Source organism: Adiantum capillus-veneris, chromosome 17 (genome assembly GCF_014529385.1).
Source record: "Adiantum capillus-veneris isolate H3 chromosome 17, ASM1452938v2, whole genome shotgun sequence".
NCBI classification, from domain to species: Eukaryota; Viridiplantae; Streptophyta; class Polypodiopsida; order Polypodiales; family Pteridaceae; genus Adiantum; species Adiantum capillus-veneris.
Window position 1 is genome coordinate 150,525,475 of NC_140947.1, and position 17,409 is coordinate 150,542,883.

Sequence of the window (17,409 nt, forward strand, 5' to 3'; positions counted from 1 at the left end):
CAGTCTTGAGCAGGATTTTATTTTTTTTATTGTGCCACTATGGGCAGTGCCCTCGTCTACTTTAGACGACCTTGTTAATTATCACGCCCTGTGAAGACTTACAACTTCAAAAAAACATAAAATTAGAAGCTCAGGTTTTCCAAGACTACACCTGTAATACTCTCACCTCCCTCTCAAAGGCATCCAGTAACTATCATGCTGACAAGAAGCTTCAGGGATTAAAAGAATCCATCTTTGTCCTCGTGTCGTAATAGTTAACCTTGTAAGTAATGATAAGAAAATAGTAGCAAAAGAAGACCTTCAAGAACACTCTGTGACTGAAGACTTGCTCCACATACCCAAACCACACCATGAGAGGGAGATCGCACCCTTTCAAAAAGTGTAGCAGATGCCTTATTCCCTACTTTTGTCCTCTTTCCTGCACTTTCTGGGCGGGCGACCACTCTTTCATGGGGCGGGCTGAGAATGAGTGATCTGCTTCTCATAACTTTGGGCTCGTAAGCCGCTTCTAAATAGATGAATGAAAGACGTTGGGCTATTGAAATTCACTGGAATGTTTGCATTTTGCTGAAAATCTAACTACACTGTTAAAATTATAAGTTTTCAAACTTGCAAATTTTCATTTCATGGGCAAAACCAACTCCTAGCAGGTGCATTGTTCATAGACTTCTGTCAACTGTGATGCTGGGTGCAACCTGCACCAGCAGTGACTGACTAAACTTGCAAAGCAGGTGTCAGCCTCCAAGTTACCAATCAATCTGACAGAAGAAGTGTGACGATTGAAGTTACTTTTCAACATGGAGACCCAAAAACAGGAAGGTTGAGATTGTATATATTATTAACACATCTATAGAGCCTGCCATATAACCATTTACATCTTCCAAGATGCAAGAACATGTAGAAGTGGCTACACATGAGCCTGCCAGATACTTGTACAACACATGCTGCTTTTAATTAGGCACAGTAGCTCTGCTGCAGTCAACTTGAACACCAGGATGTAGACATTCAAACCTCCAGATTTGGCAAGCCCTGAGCATCCACTTGAAGGAAATTTTCTGTTAATGTTTAATCAACCATCACAAGATACCAACTAAAACACAAAAAATCACAACCCATAAATGTTGCATGCCATATCATCCAACGCTTCATCAGCTCTTGATTGTCTGATAAAGACGATCAACAACTTCCTGAAAAAAAACATTAAAAGAATGAACCTTCTAACTCATTTGCAGAACTGATATACTTTGTCTGCAACTTTAGGAGCTACACATACTGCATTATCATGTGCACCCTTTCAACCATTAGCTCAATAGACTAACTAAAACTGCTATCTAAATGTCCATCTACAAGCTTGTTCAGCCTTTCAACTGACAAGAGAATGATCTCTTTGTTACAAGCACTGAAACATCGAGGTCTCATCGAAAGGTTTCCTACTCAATAGGCATTAGTTATGCTCTTTCTACAGTGGAAAGGAGAGAGGACAAAAAAAAGAGAGAGGTTGATCAAGCTCAACAAGCAACCTTTAATTGCTACGTCCCTAATAATGCCGCACTGGTAGTAGCAGCAAGCCCTTAGTATTAATCAGAAAAATTGCTGAGCGAGGAAATGAGAACCAACCTTGTAGTACTTTAAAAGTTGCGGGCGCTTCTTCTTGTAAGTGGGAGTAATCAGGTCTCTTTCTAGATCAAATGGCTGTGGCTCAAGATGAACAGCCTTGATTATTTCAAAGCCTTTCAGCTGGAAGCCAAAAAATCTGAGTCAATTTTCAGTAACGATTTGAGTATCAAAAAGTTTTGACCACCTGTAAAGCTATGTACCTTCTTGGTCTTTGCAATCGCACGGAGCTCAGATAAAACATGTTCCTTAGCCTTTTCATTATTACAAAGTTGCTGAAAATCACCCTCCAGGGCATTGGCCCTGGCCCAATCCTCTAGAACCACTTGAGAGGGAGCGACAATAGCTATTAACGACGATTCAAAACTGTTACCGTAAATCCATATCTGTATCATTTCAAACATTTGTATCACAAAAGGTTTTTTCTGAGGGTAAAGCAAAGAAAGTTAATGATGTTTATCACTAGGTGATTAAAATGATAAATTTCAAGTATAATAATTGCTGCATGTTTTGTTTCACACACCAAACAAACAACATAATGCTCAGGAATCTATTTTCTTGCACAAAAACAAACACCACAATAAATATGCCATGATATAATAAATTTGATTGGTCATTTTTGCCTTTTGCGTTTGTTCCATTTCATCTACGGAGCATAGCTGACCAACATTGAGCACACCAACCCCCCCCCCCCCCCACCCCCTTCTCCGAAAAGAGCTGGCTATGGAGGAGATTGCAGCCATACAATAGAGACCCCATGACAGAGTCCACAATTGTATAATTTCTCCATTGTACAGCTCTATAGCCCTCATGTGATTGTACCCCTCCTCATATGCTTTGAGATAAAGTAATATATGATACTGATGTTGATGATGATGATGATGATGACGAGGATGAGGATGTAGGGTAGGCTTACATACTGACCTACTCTAGGTACCCTCATTTATATATTTTTTTATTTTTCCCAAGCATTGTACTAGACTCACACATGGATGTAACCTTTTGGTCTCATAGGTCATTTTGGCCTTTTGAAAACATTGATGTAAAAATTCATTTAATTTCATTTCGCTCTCTCTCTCTCTCTCTCTCTCTCTCTCTCTCTCTCTCTCTCTCTCTCTCTCTCTTCTAGAAAAGGAGTTGTATTCTGTGTACATAAGGCACCTCCGGAGATGCTCAATGGCTTGTCACCCAGAGGAAGTACAAAAGTGGGGTAAAAATGTGTAGGCTATGTAAACATCAAGGTGGTCTGTACGATGTACACTGATAGTCAGAGCCCATTGGCAGTTGCGAGTAACCCAGTTTTTCATGCTCGCACAAAGCACATTGAGGTGCATTACCACTATGTAAGGGAGAGGATCTCGGCAAGAGAGATCAACTTGGCTTACCGTGCAGATCTTTTCACAAAGGCATTGTCTCGTGAGAAGTTCGAAGCTTTCCGCAAAGCTGTGAGCTTACTCCCCTTGTGGATTGATCATGTCCTCAGGGCATGGCACTTCCCTACTCTATGTGTCAGGTCTTGGTCACTGCATCACTCCCAAGGGGGATTTGTTACCATATACATGTACTAGTGATATGTGTGAACACACATCACTTAGGACCGCCAGGGTATTTTTTCCCTCACTAGGAGGTTTTTTCGCCATGCATTGTATATACGCCCATCACTATAGGGCTATCTATCTTTCCATTGCACACTAAGTAATACACTCTCTGCTATGTGCCTTGAGCTTCCTTCGTCTTCTCCAAGCTGTGTGTGTTTCCCTGCAACCCTAATTCCAACTAAACTGCCCCATTTATTTTGTATCCGTAAAAAATGACGAGCCCAGTAATAGTATGCAAAAACCCAGACCCCTATGAAGAAGACCATATGCAGAGTAGCAACATCAATAACCAGTTTGCAAGAAAAAAAAAAAAAAAACCTCAAAAAATTGATGTTCATGTGCAGCCAAATGCCCAAATAATATCCAAATCTTTTAATGTAGTTTTGCTTTTATTAGACTGCGCAATATACCCAAATCCTCAAAACATTCATTCACTGACCCAGTGCAGGGAAACAGAAATAGAGAAAGTTGTAAAACTGGAAAAGACAGAGGTAGTCTCGACAATGTACGGACCTGAGAAGCATCATTGTTTTCCACCAAATCCATAGCCAGAAAGTAAACGGGAGCTAAAATTGCCCTCAATTCTCTCTTTCACATACACACAATACGCAAAGACAAGGCTAAGTGAGGGGCATGGAGCCAACCTCACCTCATTTAAATAGTGATCACCACTGGAGGATGTAATGAGTAAGGCCAGCAGGGCGGATCGCTTCACGATCTGCTTATTCCGATGCTCAATTCTCAGGCCCATGGCTAGAAATGGCAGCCGCCATGGCTAACATAGGGGAACGGGTGGGAGAGAGGGCAAAATCATCAGAGCGCGCGCAGGTGTAGAGCAAGCGCAACATAGTTTGCGAGGTAGAGAGGGGAAAAAGACGCAGCGTGATGCATTTACAGAGCACGTACCGCCGTCATCAAGTTACTTAAGTAGGTGTCACAGAAAACGAAGATGTAAGCCAGGTGCCCCATTAAGGGTGGTATCACAAAGTCCAAGCGCCCTGTGAAGGGTATAGTCCTATGATAGCTTGAAAAAGCTTGAGGTGCAAGCGAAGTTAGTAAAAGATCCCATAAGGTGCCATAGGAAAGCGCGGGTCATGCTTGGGCCCGCTTTTTACTAGTCAAAGTAGTAGTACCTGAGTGTGTGTGTGTGTGTGTGTGTGTGTGTGTGTCCCCTTGACTTCTGCGCGAGCAGTGTTCGGCCCTACCTCTTCTGCTAGCGACCTGCAATTTTTTGTACAACTCGTCAAGTCCTCTGTTCAAGTTTGGTGTTCATGAGTAACCAGAGAGTGTCTGCTAATCTCTCCAGCTTAGTCGTCGTTCATTTTCAGTAAACAAGCTTGTATACAGAAAGTTTTTTGGGCAATGCTCGTTTTTTGCAGGATACTAGATAGCATATGCTGGTTTGTCCGATTATGGTTAGGCATGAGTTGCACCTAGTTCTGGCGTATAATGATCCAGCGGGTCATTGGATGGTGGTTCAATGCACGATCAATGACCAAATTTATGGATTTGGTGGTGTCTATGTGCATACGGCCTCGGGACAATGAGCTGTTTTGTGGCGTGAGATTATCTTCTTATCCATGACTTTCCAATGCCTTGCTTTGTGGTGCTTTTAACAATGCACCTGCTTTATGGGATAACACCACAAGACATTCGCACATGAGCATAGAATTGCAGGCCTGGACAGATCTCGTTGCATGCACACGGATGTTGGACTTGTGGACCCTCTTGCATCCCATGTTTTGGGGTACACGTTTCAACATAATGCTCTTTCTGCATATCGTGCAAGACTAGATCGGTGGTAAGTCCTTGGCATGCAACAATTTGATGAGTTTGTATGCGAAATGAGCACAGATCGTTCTTTGCTTTTATCTGATCATGCTCCCGTTGTGATATTGTTGCGCTACGGACAACAATGCTTATCTTTCACATGAAGCATTTCATGAGATGATTTACGATGTCATTCCCTCTTTGGTTGCTCAAATGTATCTTGATCTTGATGTTTCTTGAGTTCGCTTTGTTGTACGTGTGCAGAGTGCAAGCAGTACATGTTTCAATTACATGGTGATGTTGAGAATGCCTAGCATGTGTATCAACGGCTCCAAGTCTTAGTTGACATACGTTTGTTGTCAAAAAGTGAATCAACAGCCCTTTGTCAAGCCCGGGTGTGTTTGCAACATAATGATAAACGAAAATTGGGCAAATGGCAGACTCGTGCTCGCCATCGAGCATTTGTGGACAAGGGATGTTCCTCAAAACAGTTTTTTAAGCACTTGCATCATTCAAGGGCTTCTCAAACTATTAAGCGGGATGTTCCGACTCGCAGCTTGGACAACCTCAAAGCACGAGCTTGCGGATGCCATGGTGTCCCATTTTAGGAATGTTTTCGCCCCCCCCCCCCGCCCCACGGCATCCGCTGAGTTATTCATGCACGCGAACTTTTGTTATCTACAGTGCATTCAATTTTCTTGCCTCAAGATGCTTTGGCTATGGGGAAGATTTTACAGAAAATGAATTGCACTCAACATATTTTGGACCTTCGACACCATGCATTGGCAAGGAAGGCTATGTTATTTGCCTACTCTTGCCCAACAATCTCAACCATGGACATTTATAGTTGTTAATCTATGTCAGTACGTTACCACTCCCGCTTTTAGTCATTGGCAGACTTCCCTTTGGGAGATTGTGTTTGGTAAGATGGTTGGTTATGTTCCTAGTTGCTTGATCACTTCTGGCTTGCTCCGCTTAGAAAGTTGTTATGGATCATCTCTCCTGGCATGGCAGGCAACAAGCAGATGGGAATTCGTTGCATTTGGAAAGCATTCACTAAAGTAAGGTGTTCTCTCTTACCATGGTTGATCGGTCGCCTCGTCAAGCCTAATTCCTCTCTAGTCCTGGCATATGCACGGTGGATGATGTGGTGGATTCATCTCGGAATTTGCTTACCTTTTACTCAGGCAGCAGCACACTTTAGGTTGGGGGCCTGCATTATCGTCAGATTTGGAGCCTGCTTCAACATATACTGGCAGAAGTCCTCCCTATTCTGCCGCTGACCAGTGGATGTCGTCTGCAAGATTGGAATTTATGGGACGTTCCAGTGGATGCGATTTCTGCCCGCCATATCTATGCTTCTCTTGTGCAAGGCTCTTGGTTGGCTGATCACTGTAATGCCCTTTGGGCTTTGCACAAATCTAATCGATGGCAACGTTAAAACTCTCTTCTCCTCCTCCTCCTCCTCCTCCTCCTCCTCCTCCTCCTCTCTCTCTCTCTCTCTCTCTCTCTCTCTCTCTCTCTCTCTCTCTCAGAGGATTGCCGCCCCTCCCTCACCAGACACTCAGAGGGGAGTGACACTCCCACAGGCGGAGGTGAGCCGAGCTAGACGACGACCACAAGTCACAGGCTACAGGGGCGCGAGCTCCCACCACCGACAGATCGAGGAGATCCGAGCCCGGGAGCGCCATGCCACTGAGGAGCGAGTAGCTCAGATGAGGGCCGACCCGACAGCTTTCATCCGGGTAGCCTTTCCACCAGCCCCGCCCATGTACCACATCTTACACCCCCCCATTAGTACAGGATGGAGCTAGATAGCTTGATGCATTCTCATGATTGTACTACCTTGAGCATATAGACATGCATATACCCCTAGAGATAGAGCTCCATCCCTCCTCAGATACTCCACTACCTACATTCAGTTCAGTTTTGTATCAGTTTTGTTTCATTTGTCTTTCCGATAGACGGACGACATACACACCATGTACATTTGATTTGTCTCATAGGCCGATTTCGGCCTGACATAGACGTTAAAAATCTTTCTCTCTCTCTCTCTCTCTCTCTCTCTCTCTCTCTCTCTCTCTCTCTCGCGTGCATACTCTATGCAGCAGCGGGGCACAGTAGGGAAGGGACTTGGGCGTAGCTGGAGATCCGTAGACTCAGAGAGACTACCATGGGGCAAAGGAACTACACATAGAGGATCCATACAGGGACAAATCGCTACTTTTTACAGAGGGGGACTACTCGGGATGGCCCACCACAGGTTACCTAGTCACACCCTCGTTGGGGCATCCTTCTTCATCGACGCACCCAGCCTGGCTGCTCACGACGCCCAAGGATGTGAGGATCTTCACATCCTAGAAGAGTTCTACATTGGAGGCTATGGAGCATCATTGAGAGACGATTGAGAGGAGTGGCCGTGCCATTTTCAAAGGTGGTTCACAGAGATGAAAGTGCCTGCTATATGTGGGTCAGAGTTGGAGCGGAGGAGGGTAGAGCTCTCTACATTGCCATAGGTTACTTCCCTCCTAGCATATCTCATTATGCTCCGCCCAAGGGCAGTTACTATACATGATACTACACAAGGATGTTTGCAAGTTCTTCAGAGATGGAGGTGTCATCCTACTCTGGGATTTCAATGCTTGAACAGCATGTAGTTATGCATCCTTCTTTGACACTTCCAAGGAGATGTTCAGAGAGCTAGACTCTAGAGAGATGGAGCTCTCCAGATCCTCAAAGGATGCCAAGGAGTTTATAGAGTATGGGAGATACCTAATTGGGATGGGCACAACACATGGATTGGCCATTTTGAATGGCCTTGATAGATACTTCTCTTCACGCAGCTTCACTTGCTTCCCTCATAAACATGGTGCAATTATGTTTTGGCTTCCACATCACTTGTACCATGCATTCAAGACTTATTGGTCCCACCCAAACTTGTTGGAGTGGCTGTTGATTATGCTCATATATCTTTTGCAGTAGATTTTACTTACACTATTGGTGGCTTTCATCATGTAGCACATCACCAGTGGAGATAGCACTTTTGCAAAGACAGCTGGAGTGTGTGTAGCAAAGTTGTATAGTCGTCTAGCAAGGGAGAATCCCCATCGACCCTTGTCAAAGCTCACCCAAATATTGACAGAAATAATGCACACAGCAGCAACCACAGCTTTTCCCAACTCTCAGCTTACTAGGAGGACATGGTGTGGGAGCATGCCTCACAATAGTTGGTATGATGATGAGTACCGAGAGACGAGAGCCCAGCTACAGAGAGAGGTGCCTTTGGAAAACATCACACATGGGCAGTCACGTATATTCTTCCGACATCTTATACGGAAAAAGAAGAGAGCTTTCTTACCTCAGGTTGAGAGATATTTTCACATGTTCTTGAGCCACTCTAGGGAGGCTTGGCGACTCTTTGGAGAGCACTCACCCTCACCAGTCATTACTTTTATAGAGACATGGTCAAAATATGCATCCTCTATGTACATAGTAGCAAAGCAATTACCATTGTTAAACACGCTAGAGCCCTATCCTCCCTATTCTAATTTCTTCATAACAGAGATGGTGAGGCGCCATTGATAGACTCCATATAGGGAAGGCACGGGATCATGTTGGTATAGTGGCAGAGCATTTCATACATGCCAAAGATCATATTGATCGTTTGTTGGCCTTCATGTTCAATAGGGCCATGTGAGGGGTTTCCTGAGACTTGGAGTATGTCTGTCATTGTACCACTACTCAAGTATGAAGATCCGACTGTTCCAACTGAGTTCTAACCATCGGCGGACTATCATGATTGGCCACTCATCGGCCAAGCTACATGCATCTATACTTGAGCATGAGTTGAGCAAATGGGTAGCGAGAGAGGGTGTACAAGCTTCAAGGCAAGCTCGATTTAGCAGCCGAATCTCTACACCTGATCATAACTTCACGCTTAGAGCAATCATTGAGGAGAGCAAAGCACATGGGAGGAGGAAGTTTTGTGGACAAAGCATTGGACACAGTCCTGAGAGCCAAACTGATTCGGAGACTACATGACTTGGGAGTCCCACAAGAGCTTGTATGGGGTATCATGGCACTCTATGAGACAATAATAGGGAAAGTATGGAAAGCACAAGGTCTTTCAGAGCCTGTTCACTCTACTTTTGGGGTGAAGCAGGGATGCCCACTTTCTCAAACTTTATTGGATTGTATATTGATGAGATTTCAGACTATGTTGAGACTCCAGGGGATAGAGGGGCACAGTTATCTAGTACATGGATACCTCTATGGCTTTATGCCAATGAAATTGAGCTTATTCCAGACTCTCCGAAGCATATGCAAAGACATCTAGATGTGTTACATATTTATGCACATGATAGTGGGCTCTCCATCAACCTTGGTCAAACCAAGGTGAAGGCATTCAATACTACAACACAGTGGGTCAGGAGATCAACACCTATTTTTACAAATGGACAGGAAATAGTGGAGTATGTAGACTTCCATACATATATTCGTGTTGTATTCAATGGACCTACTTTCTCCATGAGAGGTGCTACAGAGGCGAGATTGATGAGGGCAATCAGCATTACGAGGACTAGAGAGGATATGTTCACAGGTGTAGTTTCAAGAGTCACACACCAAGCTGTGGCTGTTTCTTGTTGGATATTTGTAGACTCAGAGAGACTACCCTCAGGAGTAAAGGACCTACACATAAGAGGATCCATACAGAGACAGATCTCTACGTTTTAAAGCGGAACTAGTCGGGATGGCCAACTACACGTTACCCATTCACTCCCTCATTGAGACATCCTTCTTAATCGAGCCATCCAGCTTGGCCGCTCACAACACCCGAGGAAGCAAGGATCTTCACATCGTAGATGAGGTCTACATCAGAGGCTACAGAGCGTCATTGAGCTACATTGAGCATGCCCCCCTAGAGAGCTAACCATGAGAACGTTGAGGCCATATAGTGGAGACCCACGAAAGACTGCACGGGATGATACCATTATATACTTTCTCCATTGTACAACTCATTAGCCCTCGTGTGATTGTACCCCTCCCCATATGTTTTGAGATGATGTATTATCTGATGCTAATGATGATGACGAGGATGTAGCATAGGCTTACATACCTCCCCACTGCACGTATCCTCATCCATTTTTGTTTTTATGTTCCTCAGAATTGTACTAGAGTCACACATGGATGTAACCTTTTGGTCTCAATGCTCATAGGTCAATTTGGCCATTTGAAGACATTAATATAACAATTCATTTCATTTCATTTCACTCATCTCTCTCTCTCTCTCTCTCTCTCTCTCTCTCTCTCTCTCTCTCTCTCTCTCTCTCTCTCTCTCGCTGCGCGCCACTGCTGCTGCCCCCTGTGCGCGCCACTGCTGCTGCTGTTTCACCCCCTGTGCGCGCCATTGCTGCTGCTGTTTCACCCCCTGCGCGCGCCACTGCTGCTGCTGTTGAACCCGTTGTAGCTGACCTGTTGCGACTGCACGCTGCCAAGGCTGTAGCACTTGCCGCTGCCTCACTGTGGCAGCATTACCAAGTGCACCAGGCCCGCTGCCCCCAATCTCTCACACACGGATACATACCCACACACACACTACACACATACACGCATACACACAAGTACTCCCTCTCTTCCCCTTCTCCCCTCTTCTTCACAATATGAAGAGAGGGTAGTTACGAAGACAGCCATGTCTTCCCCCATCATCAAGACGCCGGCATCGACAATGAAGACAACGTTCATGCTCACGAACAAGAGGCTTGCACAATTGGAGAAGGACATGAAAGAATGGCGGATGGAGAGAGAGATATGGGAGGAGGAGAAAGCCACCCTCATCAAGCTATGGAACGAAGAGGAGGAGGACATGAGAGCGGAAATCCAAAATCTCAAAGAGGAGAAGGAGAGAAGGGAACGGGAGAACGGGAAGGAGAGGGAGAGATGGAGGAAAGAGCAAGAAGAGATGAAGGCACAAATCGATCTCCTTCATGCTTCCATCACATCCCTCACCCCCGAAGGAGAGATTAAAGAGGAGGCTAAGGAAGCCCTCAAGGAGGAGATCACCAAAGCCCTCACCGCAAGCATTGAGGACAAATTAGAGGCCACCAAAGAAGGATGGGTCGAAGTGGTCAAAAAGAACATCAAGAAGGTTGCAAGAGAGGAAGCCCAAAAAGATGAGGTACTCATCGTACACATAACCATCGAGGAGGAGAAGATGCGACAAGCTCGCCGTCTCAATGTGCGAGTGACCGGCATCAAAGAAGAAGAAGGGTCTACACCCGAGAGCGATGGGAAAGCTTTATGCAAGAAAGTGGGATACAAGGAAGAAGAGATCCCTTTCTCCAAAGTTTGGAGAGCCGACAAAGATCCAAAGAAGAGAGCTCTCATCCTCCAATTCGCCTCCGAGGAGTCTCGAACTTCTTTCCTCCGAAAGAGGGTCATCTTGAGAGGGCTAGAAGGCCCCCCGATTTATCTTGATGATGACCTCACAAAGATGCAACAAGATCACCGTCGCGCGTGCATGCCTAGAGTCCACCAAGCCCGCAAAGAAGGGAAGAAGGCAGTATATCGAGATGGTAGGGTTATCATTGATGGCAAGACCATCGCATAGGGACTCGCGGCCTGTGGGACACACGAGGAGATTCATGTCACGGTTTGGAATTGCAATGGAGACCTATGGACACACCCAGAGAGACTTGAGGAGGTGATGAGAGGTCGAGACATCATTCTACTTACAGAGACACACGAGAGCCTAGAGAGAGGGCTACCACGGATACATGGATTCCAGTGGGAGTCTCTACATCGGGGGTGTATGCGCCAGCACACCACTCGTGGCTCAGGAGGAGTGGCCATACTCTTTAGACAGGGGCTTCACAGTAGACTACAGATTGTTGCCCGGGACCCACAGGCCCGCTACATGTGGATTCGCCTCGAGCTCTCACGAGACAGGATCGTCTACATTGCCCTTTGCTACTTTGCTCCCATAGGCTCCAGATTCGCCCCTATTGAGCAGGAGTCACCGTACGCATGCCTCACGGAGGAGATTATGGAGTACTCCACACTGGGTGAAGTCTTCCTTATGGGAGACTTCAATGCTCGTACGCGCAGTGAGCAGTGTGAGGCATATGACCACGAGGACACAGAGGCACTACACACTCTAGATGAGGAGGCTACTATGAGAGATACAGCAGACAGAGCTCCAGTCACAGCCTACGGACGACATCTACTTCGACTTGGCTCCCAGCACCGTCTCGTTATTTATAACGGGATGGTCCAGTGGCCCACCTCAGGGGGCCTGACTTGTATGCCACATGGAGTTGCAGAGGGAGGGGGGAGTACAGTCGACTATATTCTGGGACCCAGGGAGACTACACACCTTATCACATCCTTCACCATTCCACCCATACGGAGATACCATCCCACACAGCTCCACAGCACACACTCCACACACCACCATCCATTTCACACATGAGCTAGCCTCTCTTTACTCGGCCGAGGTCGAGCATGGCCTATGCCTCCTCCACCCATCCACACCACTCTCAGTTCTCACATCACATATCTCTTCCGTTCTCCACACTTCAGCTATTAGCTCCTTTCCACACACCACTCACACAGGACGCACTCCCCCCCCCGGGACTATGCCTCAGAACCGCTGGTATGATGATGAGTGCAGAGAGCTATACCGACGCCTCCGCGCACAGCGAGCCTTAGGAGAGATCACAGAGAGAGAGGCCAGACGGCATATGAAGACGCTGACACGCCACAAGCGGCGAGCATTCGAAGAGGCACAGGAGCTTGAGCTATACCGCCTATTCATGAGCATGGATAGCGCGACAGCATGGCGCACCCTGCGCGAGCCACGTCCGACTACAGCTATTGAGGATCCACAGATATGGCATGATTATGCAGAGCGACTTTACGAGGTGCCAGGACAGCCTCCTATCCCACAGCCACACGAGCCACGCCCCACGTGCTCCTCCTTCTTTACAGCACAGATGGTAGAGAGGGCCATACGCCGCATGCAGCACAGACGATCAGCTGACCATACTGGATTACAGAGTGAGCACATCATTTATGCGGCCTCCACTATAGCCCCGTTGACTGCACATGTCTTCAACCGGGCTATAGGGGAGGGCTTCCCAGAGGAGTGGACACAGCACACCATAGTGCCTATCCACAAATCTGGCGACACCCTGGATCCAGGGAACTACAGGACTATCATGATTGGCCACACGATGGCCAAGCTATATGGAGCAGTACTTGAGGCACAGCTCAGCTGCTACGCAGAGATCGAGGGTTTACGAGCTCCAGGCCAGGCAGGTTTCAGACGAGCTTTCTCCACCACTGATCACATCTTCGTTCTGCGCTGCCTCATTGATGGGGCAAAGGCGCGGAAGAAGAGGCTTTACTGCTGCTTTGTGGATTTCCGCAAGGCCTTTGACACAGTCCCACGCGAGAGACTCTTCCAACGCCTTCACAGCATTGGGGTACCAACAGAGATGATTTGGGCCATATATGCTCTCTACGAGAAGGTGACGGGTCGAGTTCGTTGCCCAGGCGGTTTTTCAGAGACCATTGCTAGCACCATTGGTGTTAAGCAAGGATGCCCACTCTCCCCGACACTCTTTGGGCTCTACATCGACGAGATCTCCGACTACATACTGCAAGCAGGGGGAGAGGGGAGCGACTTGGCAGGTACTCCGGTCCACATCATGTTATATGCTGATGATATTGTGTTGATTTCAGAGTCACCCGAGGGCTTGCAACGCCATCTTGAGGCCTTGGACGAATTCAGCACACACAGGGGGTTGACTGTGAACCTTGGCAAAACCAAGGTTATGATCTTTCACACATCCAGTGCAGTGAGGAGCGCTGCCACCTTCACAGCAGCAGGAGGAAAGGTTGATGTAGTCACCTCCTATGTCTACCTTGGCATCACATTCACCAGCCTACCAGGACCCTTCACTATGAGGCAGGCTGCTGCTGACAGGCTCACCCGAGGATATGCAGCTCTGGCCATGCTAGAGCGCAGATGCCACCAGGCACACTTTCAGGAACCCCGCACGAAGGGGTGGCTTTTCGACACCTTAGTCACCCCGGCCTTGATGTACTCGGCGGCAGTATGGGCACCAGGATTGACAGCTGACCAGTGGACACAGCTTGAGAGGCCACAGGTATGTATGATCTCACGCTTGCTCCGCAGCAAGAAGACAGTGCCACATGACATTATTAGAGCCGAGCTCGCCACACCACCCATGGTGGTAGAGGCACTATTCCAGACAGTCTGCTTCATCCAGAGGATGAGAGAGCTACCTCCTGACAAACTTACTCGTAGAGCATTTGAGGCAGCTATACAGCTATCAGAGAGTGGGCATGAGAGAGCATGGTACTCACAGGTCAGAGCATGGTTTGAGGGACACGGTCTGGACATGGAGAGCCTACCACCATTCCAGTACGACCCCCACTCACCATATGTTCACCTCTCTCGCAGTGAGAGGAACTTGGTACTGAGACAGGATCTGTAGCAGCTATACACTAGGAGAGTCTGGGAGTCACCTGGCTTGGGGACGAGGATGTCAGATTACAGAGACCAGTTTCTCACCATATTGTCCGGGGGGTTCATACAGAGACCACGCTACATGGACACATATATGCCACATAGCTCACGGGTGGCGATTGGTCAGCTGAGAGTGGCTTCACACAGGTTAGAGATTGAGATCAGAAGACATACTGGTGTTCCCAGGGAGGAGCGCGTCTGCAGAGCCTGCACAGAGGAGGTGGAGAGTGAGGAGCACTTTGTATGTAGATGCAGAGCATACACTGAGATCAGAGGCAGGTATGAGGCCCTATTCGGAGGACAGCCCACTCTCCGAGAGATCATGGACTCTCGAGATCAGAGACAGCTCGGACGGTTCTTACTAGAGATACAGAGCCATCGGGACACACTACTACAGCCACACACAGCTACACAGACAGAGGGGAGACAGTCGCAGCTCACAGACTTCTTTCAGAGGATTACCGCCCCTCCCCCACCAGACACTCAGAGGGGAGTGACACTCCCACAGGCGGAGGTGAGCCGAGCTAGACGACGACCACGAGTCACAGGCTACAGGGGCGCGAGCTCCCACCACCGACAGATCGAGGAGATCCGAGCCCGGGAGCGCCGTGCCACTGAGGAGCGAGTGGCCCGGATGAGGGCCGACCCGACAGCTTTCATCCGGGCAGCCTTGGCACCAGACCCGCCCATGTACCACATCTTACATCCCCCCATTAGTACAGGATGGAGCTAGATAGCTTGATGCATTCTCATGATTGTACTACCTTGAGCATATAGACATGCATATACCCCTAGAGATAGAGCTCCATCCCTCCTCAGATACCCCACTACCTACACTCAGTTCAGTTTTGTATCAGTTTTTGTTTCATTTGTCTTTCCGATAGACGGATGACATACACACCATGTACATTTGACTTGTCTCATAGGCCGATTTCGGCCTGACATAGACGTTAAAAATCTTTCTTTCTTTCTTTCTTTTCTCTCTCTCTATGAAGACCAGACGGGCACAGGATCATGAGGGTTTGGTAGCAGAGCACATTATACATGCTGGGGACTTGTTGGCAGAGATGCTTGCACGGTTATTCAACCGTGTCATGTGTGAGGGCTTTCCTGAGTCTTGGAGATTATCTACTATTGTACCTATCTTCAAGACAGGAGACCCCACAGTGCCGGGGGATTACCGTACTATCATGGTAGGACACACATTGGCACGGTTGTATGCATCCATCCTTGAACATAGGCTGAGCAGTTGGGCAGAGATTATGGGCATACGAGCACCTAGGCAGGCTGGTTTCAGGAGGGGTTTCTCCACACTAGATCATGTCTTTACACTCAGAGCTATCATTGAGGAGGGTCGAGCACATGGTAGACGGATTTATTGCAGCTTTGTAGACTTCCGCAAAGCTTTTGACACAGTACTGAGGGCCAAATTGATGCGCCGACTTATGGAATTGGGGGTACCCACAGAGCTGACATGGGGGATTATGGCATTGTACAGTTCAGTGATGGGTCATGTACGCACATCAGAGGGGATATCTCACATAGTTCACTCCACTATCGGAGTGAAACAGGGATGCCCATTGTCCTCTACTTTATTTGGTATGTATGTTGATGAGGTCTCTGATTATATTGACAGAGGAGGAGATATAGGTGCTCAGCTTGCGGGGACATGGATCCCTCTCTTATTGTATGCTGACGATATCGTGTTGATATCAGACTCACCAGAGGGTATGCAGAGACATTTGGATGCATTGCATAGTTTTGCAGCGGATAGTGGATTGTCTGTCAACCTTGGTAAAACCAAGGTCATGGTATTTAATACCACGCCACAGTGGGTTAGGAGATCAGCACCTACATTCACATATGGGCAAGACAGTATGGAGTATACTAATGCATACACATATCTTGGGGTGGTCTTTAGTGGACCGAGGTTCACACTGAAAGGGGCAGCAGACACTAGATTGACTCGTGCCTATGCAGCCCTAGGTGGTTTGGAGAGGATTTGTTCGTAGGTTCAGTTCCAGGAACCTCGAACAAAGCTATGGCTCTTCGACACTTTGGTCACTCCAGTTATGCATTACGGGGTTCAGGTTTGGGGACCGTCTGTTGACAGTGCTGGATGGATTAATATGGAGAGACCCTTGATACTTATGATTTCTAGGTTGATTAGAGCCAAGGCCTCAGTTCCACATGACATCATACGAGCGGAGCTGGCTGCCCCACCTATGGAGGTTGAGGCACTCACCATATCAGTATCATTTGTACACAGCTTATGGGACACCACCAGGGACAGCTATGCTAGGCTTTCTCTTGAGTCATCCAGACAGCTGACATTGCAGGGAGATACATCATGTTGGTATGCACAGATGAGCTCATGGTTTCAGAGGCATGGTTTCAGCATGGACAGGCTGTCCCCTTTCCAGTATTCTCTTGATGCACCATCTTTGGCTCTTACACGGATGGAGAGTGCTAGACTCATTTGGCAGGATCTTATCCAGCTTGATAACAAGAGGACATGGATAGAGCCATCACGGGAGTTGGGTACGAAGAGGGCTTTCTATAGAGAGCATCTTCTCCAACTCACGACAGATGGATTTGTCACACGGCCCAGCTACATGGACACACATCTATCTCATGAGTTACAATGTGCCATAGGCCAGATTCGCACATCTTCACACCAGCTTGGGATTGAGACAGGTAGATTCAGATGCATACCAGCAGGCAGTAGGATTTGTCAGTTATGCCATGCAAAGCCAGAGACAAAGTTTCACTACATATGTCACTGCAGTCTACTATGAGATACGGGGACGCTTTCATTGTTTATTCAGAGATGGTTTTGACTCGTTAGATAGAGTCATGAGATATCAGGATCAA

The 17,409-nt window shown here is 47.3% G+C and overlaps 1 protein-coding gene across 1 annotated transcript in view; it reads right to left on the reverse strand.

The window, feature by feature from the left end:
- Positions 1–810: 810 nt before the first annotated feature.
- LOC147438320 (long chain acyl-CoA synthetase 4-like) overlaps positions 811–17,409 on the reverse strand; it is a 181,671-nt gene continuing 165,072 nt past the window's right edge. Inside the window, exons 17-19 of the mRNA XM_086487603.1 lie at positions 1,818–2,000; positions 1,618–1,737; positions 811–1,187 (exon numbers count right to left, since the gene is read on the reverse strand). Coding sequence (XP_086343729.1) covers positions 1,149–1,187; positions 1,618–1,737; positions 1,818–2,000 — 342 coding nt within the window. The 3' untranslated portion in view covers positions 811–1,148. The remainder of the gene's footprint in view (positions 1,188–1,617; positions 1,738–1,817; positions 2,001–17,409) is intronic.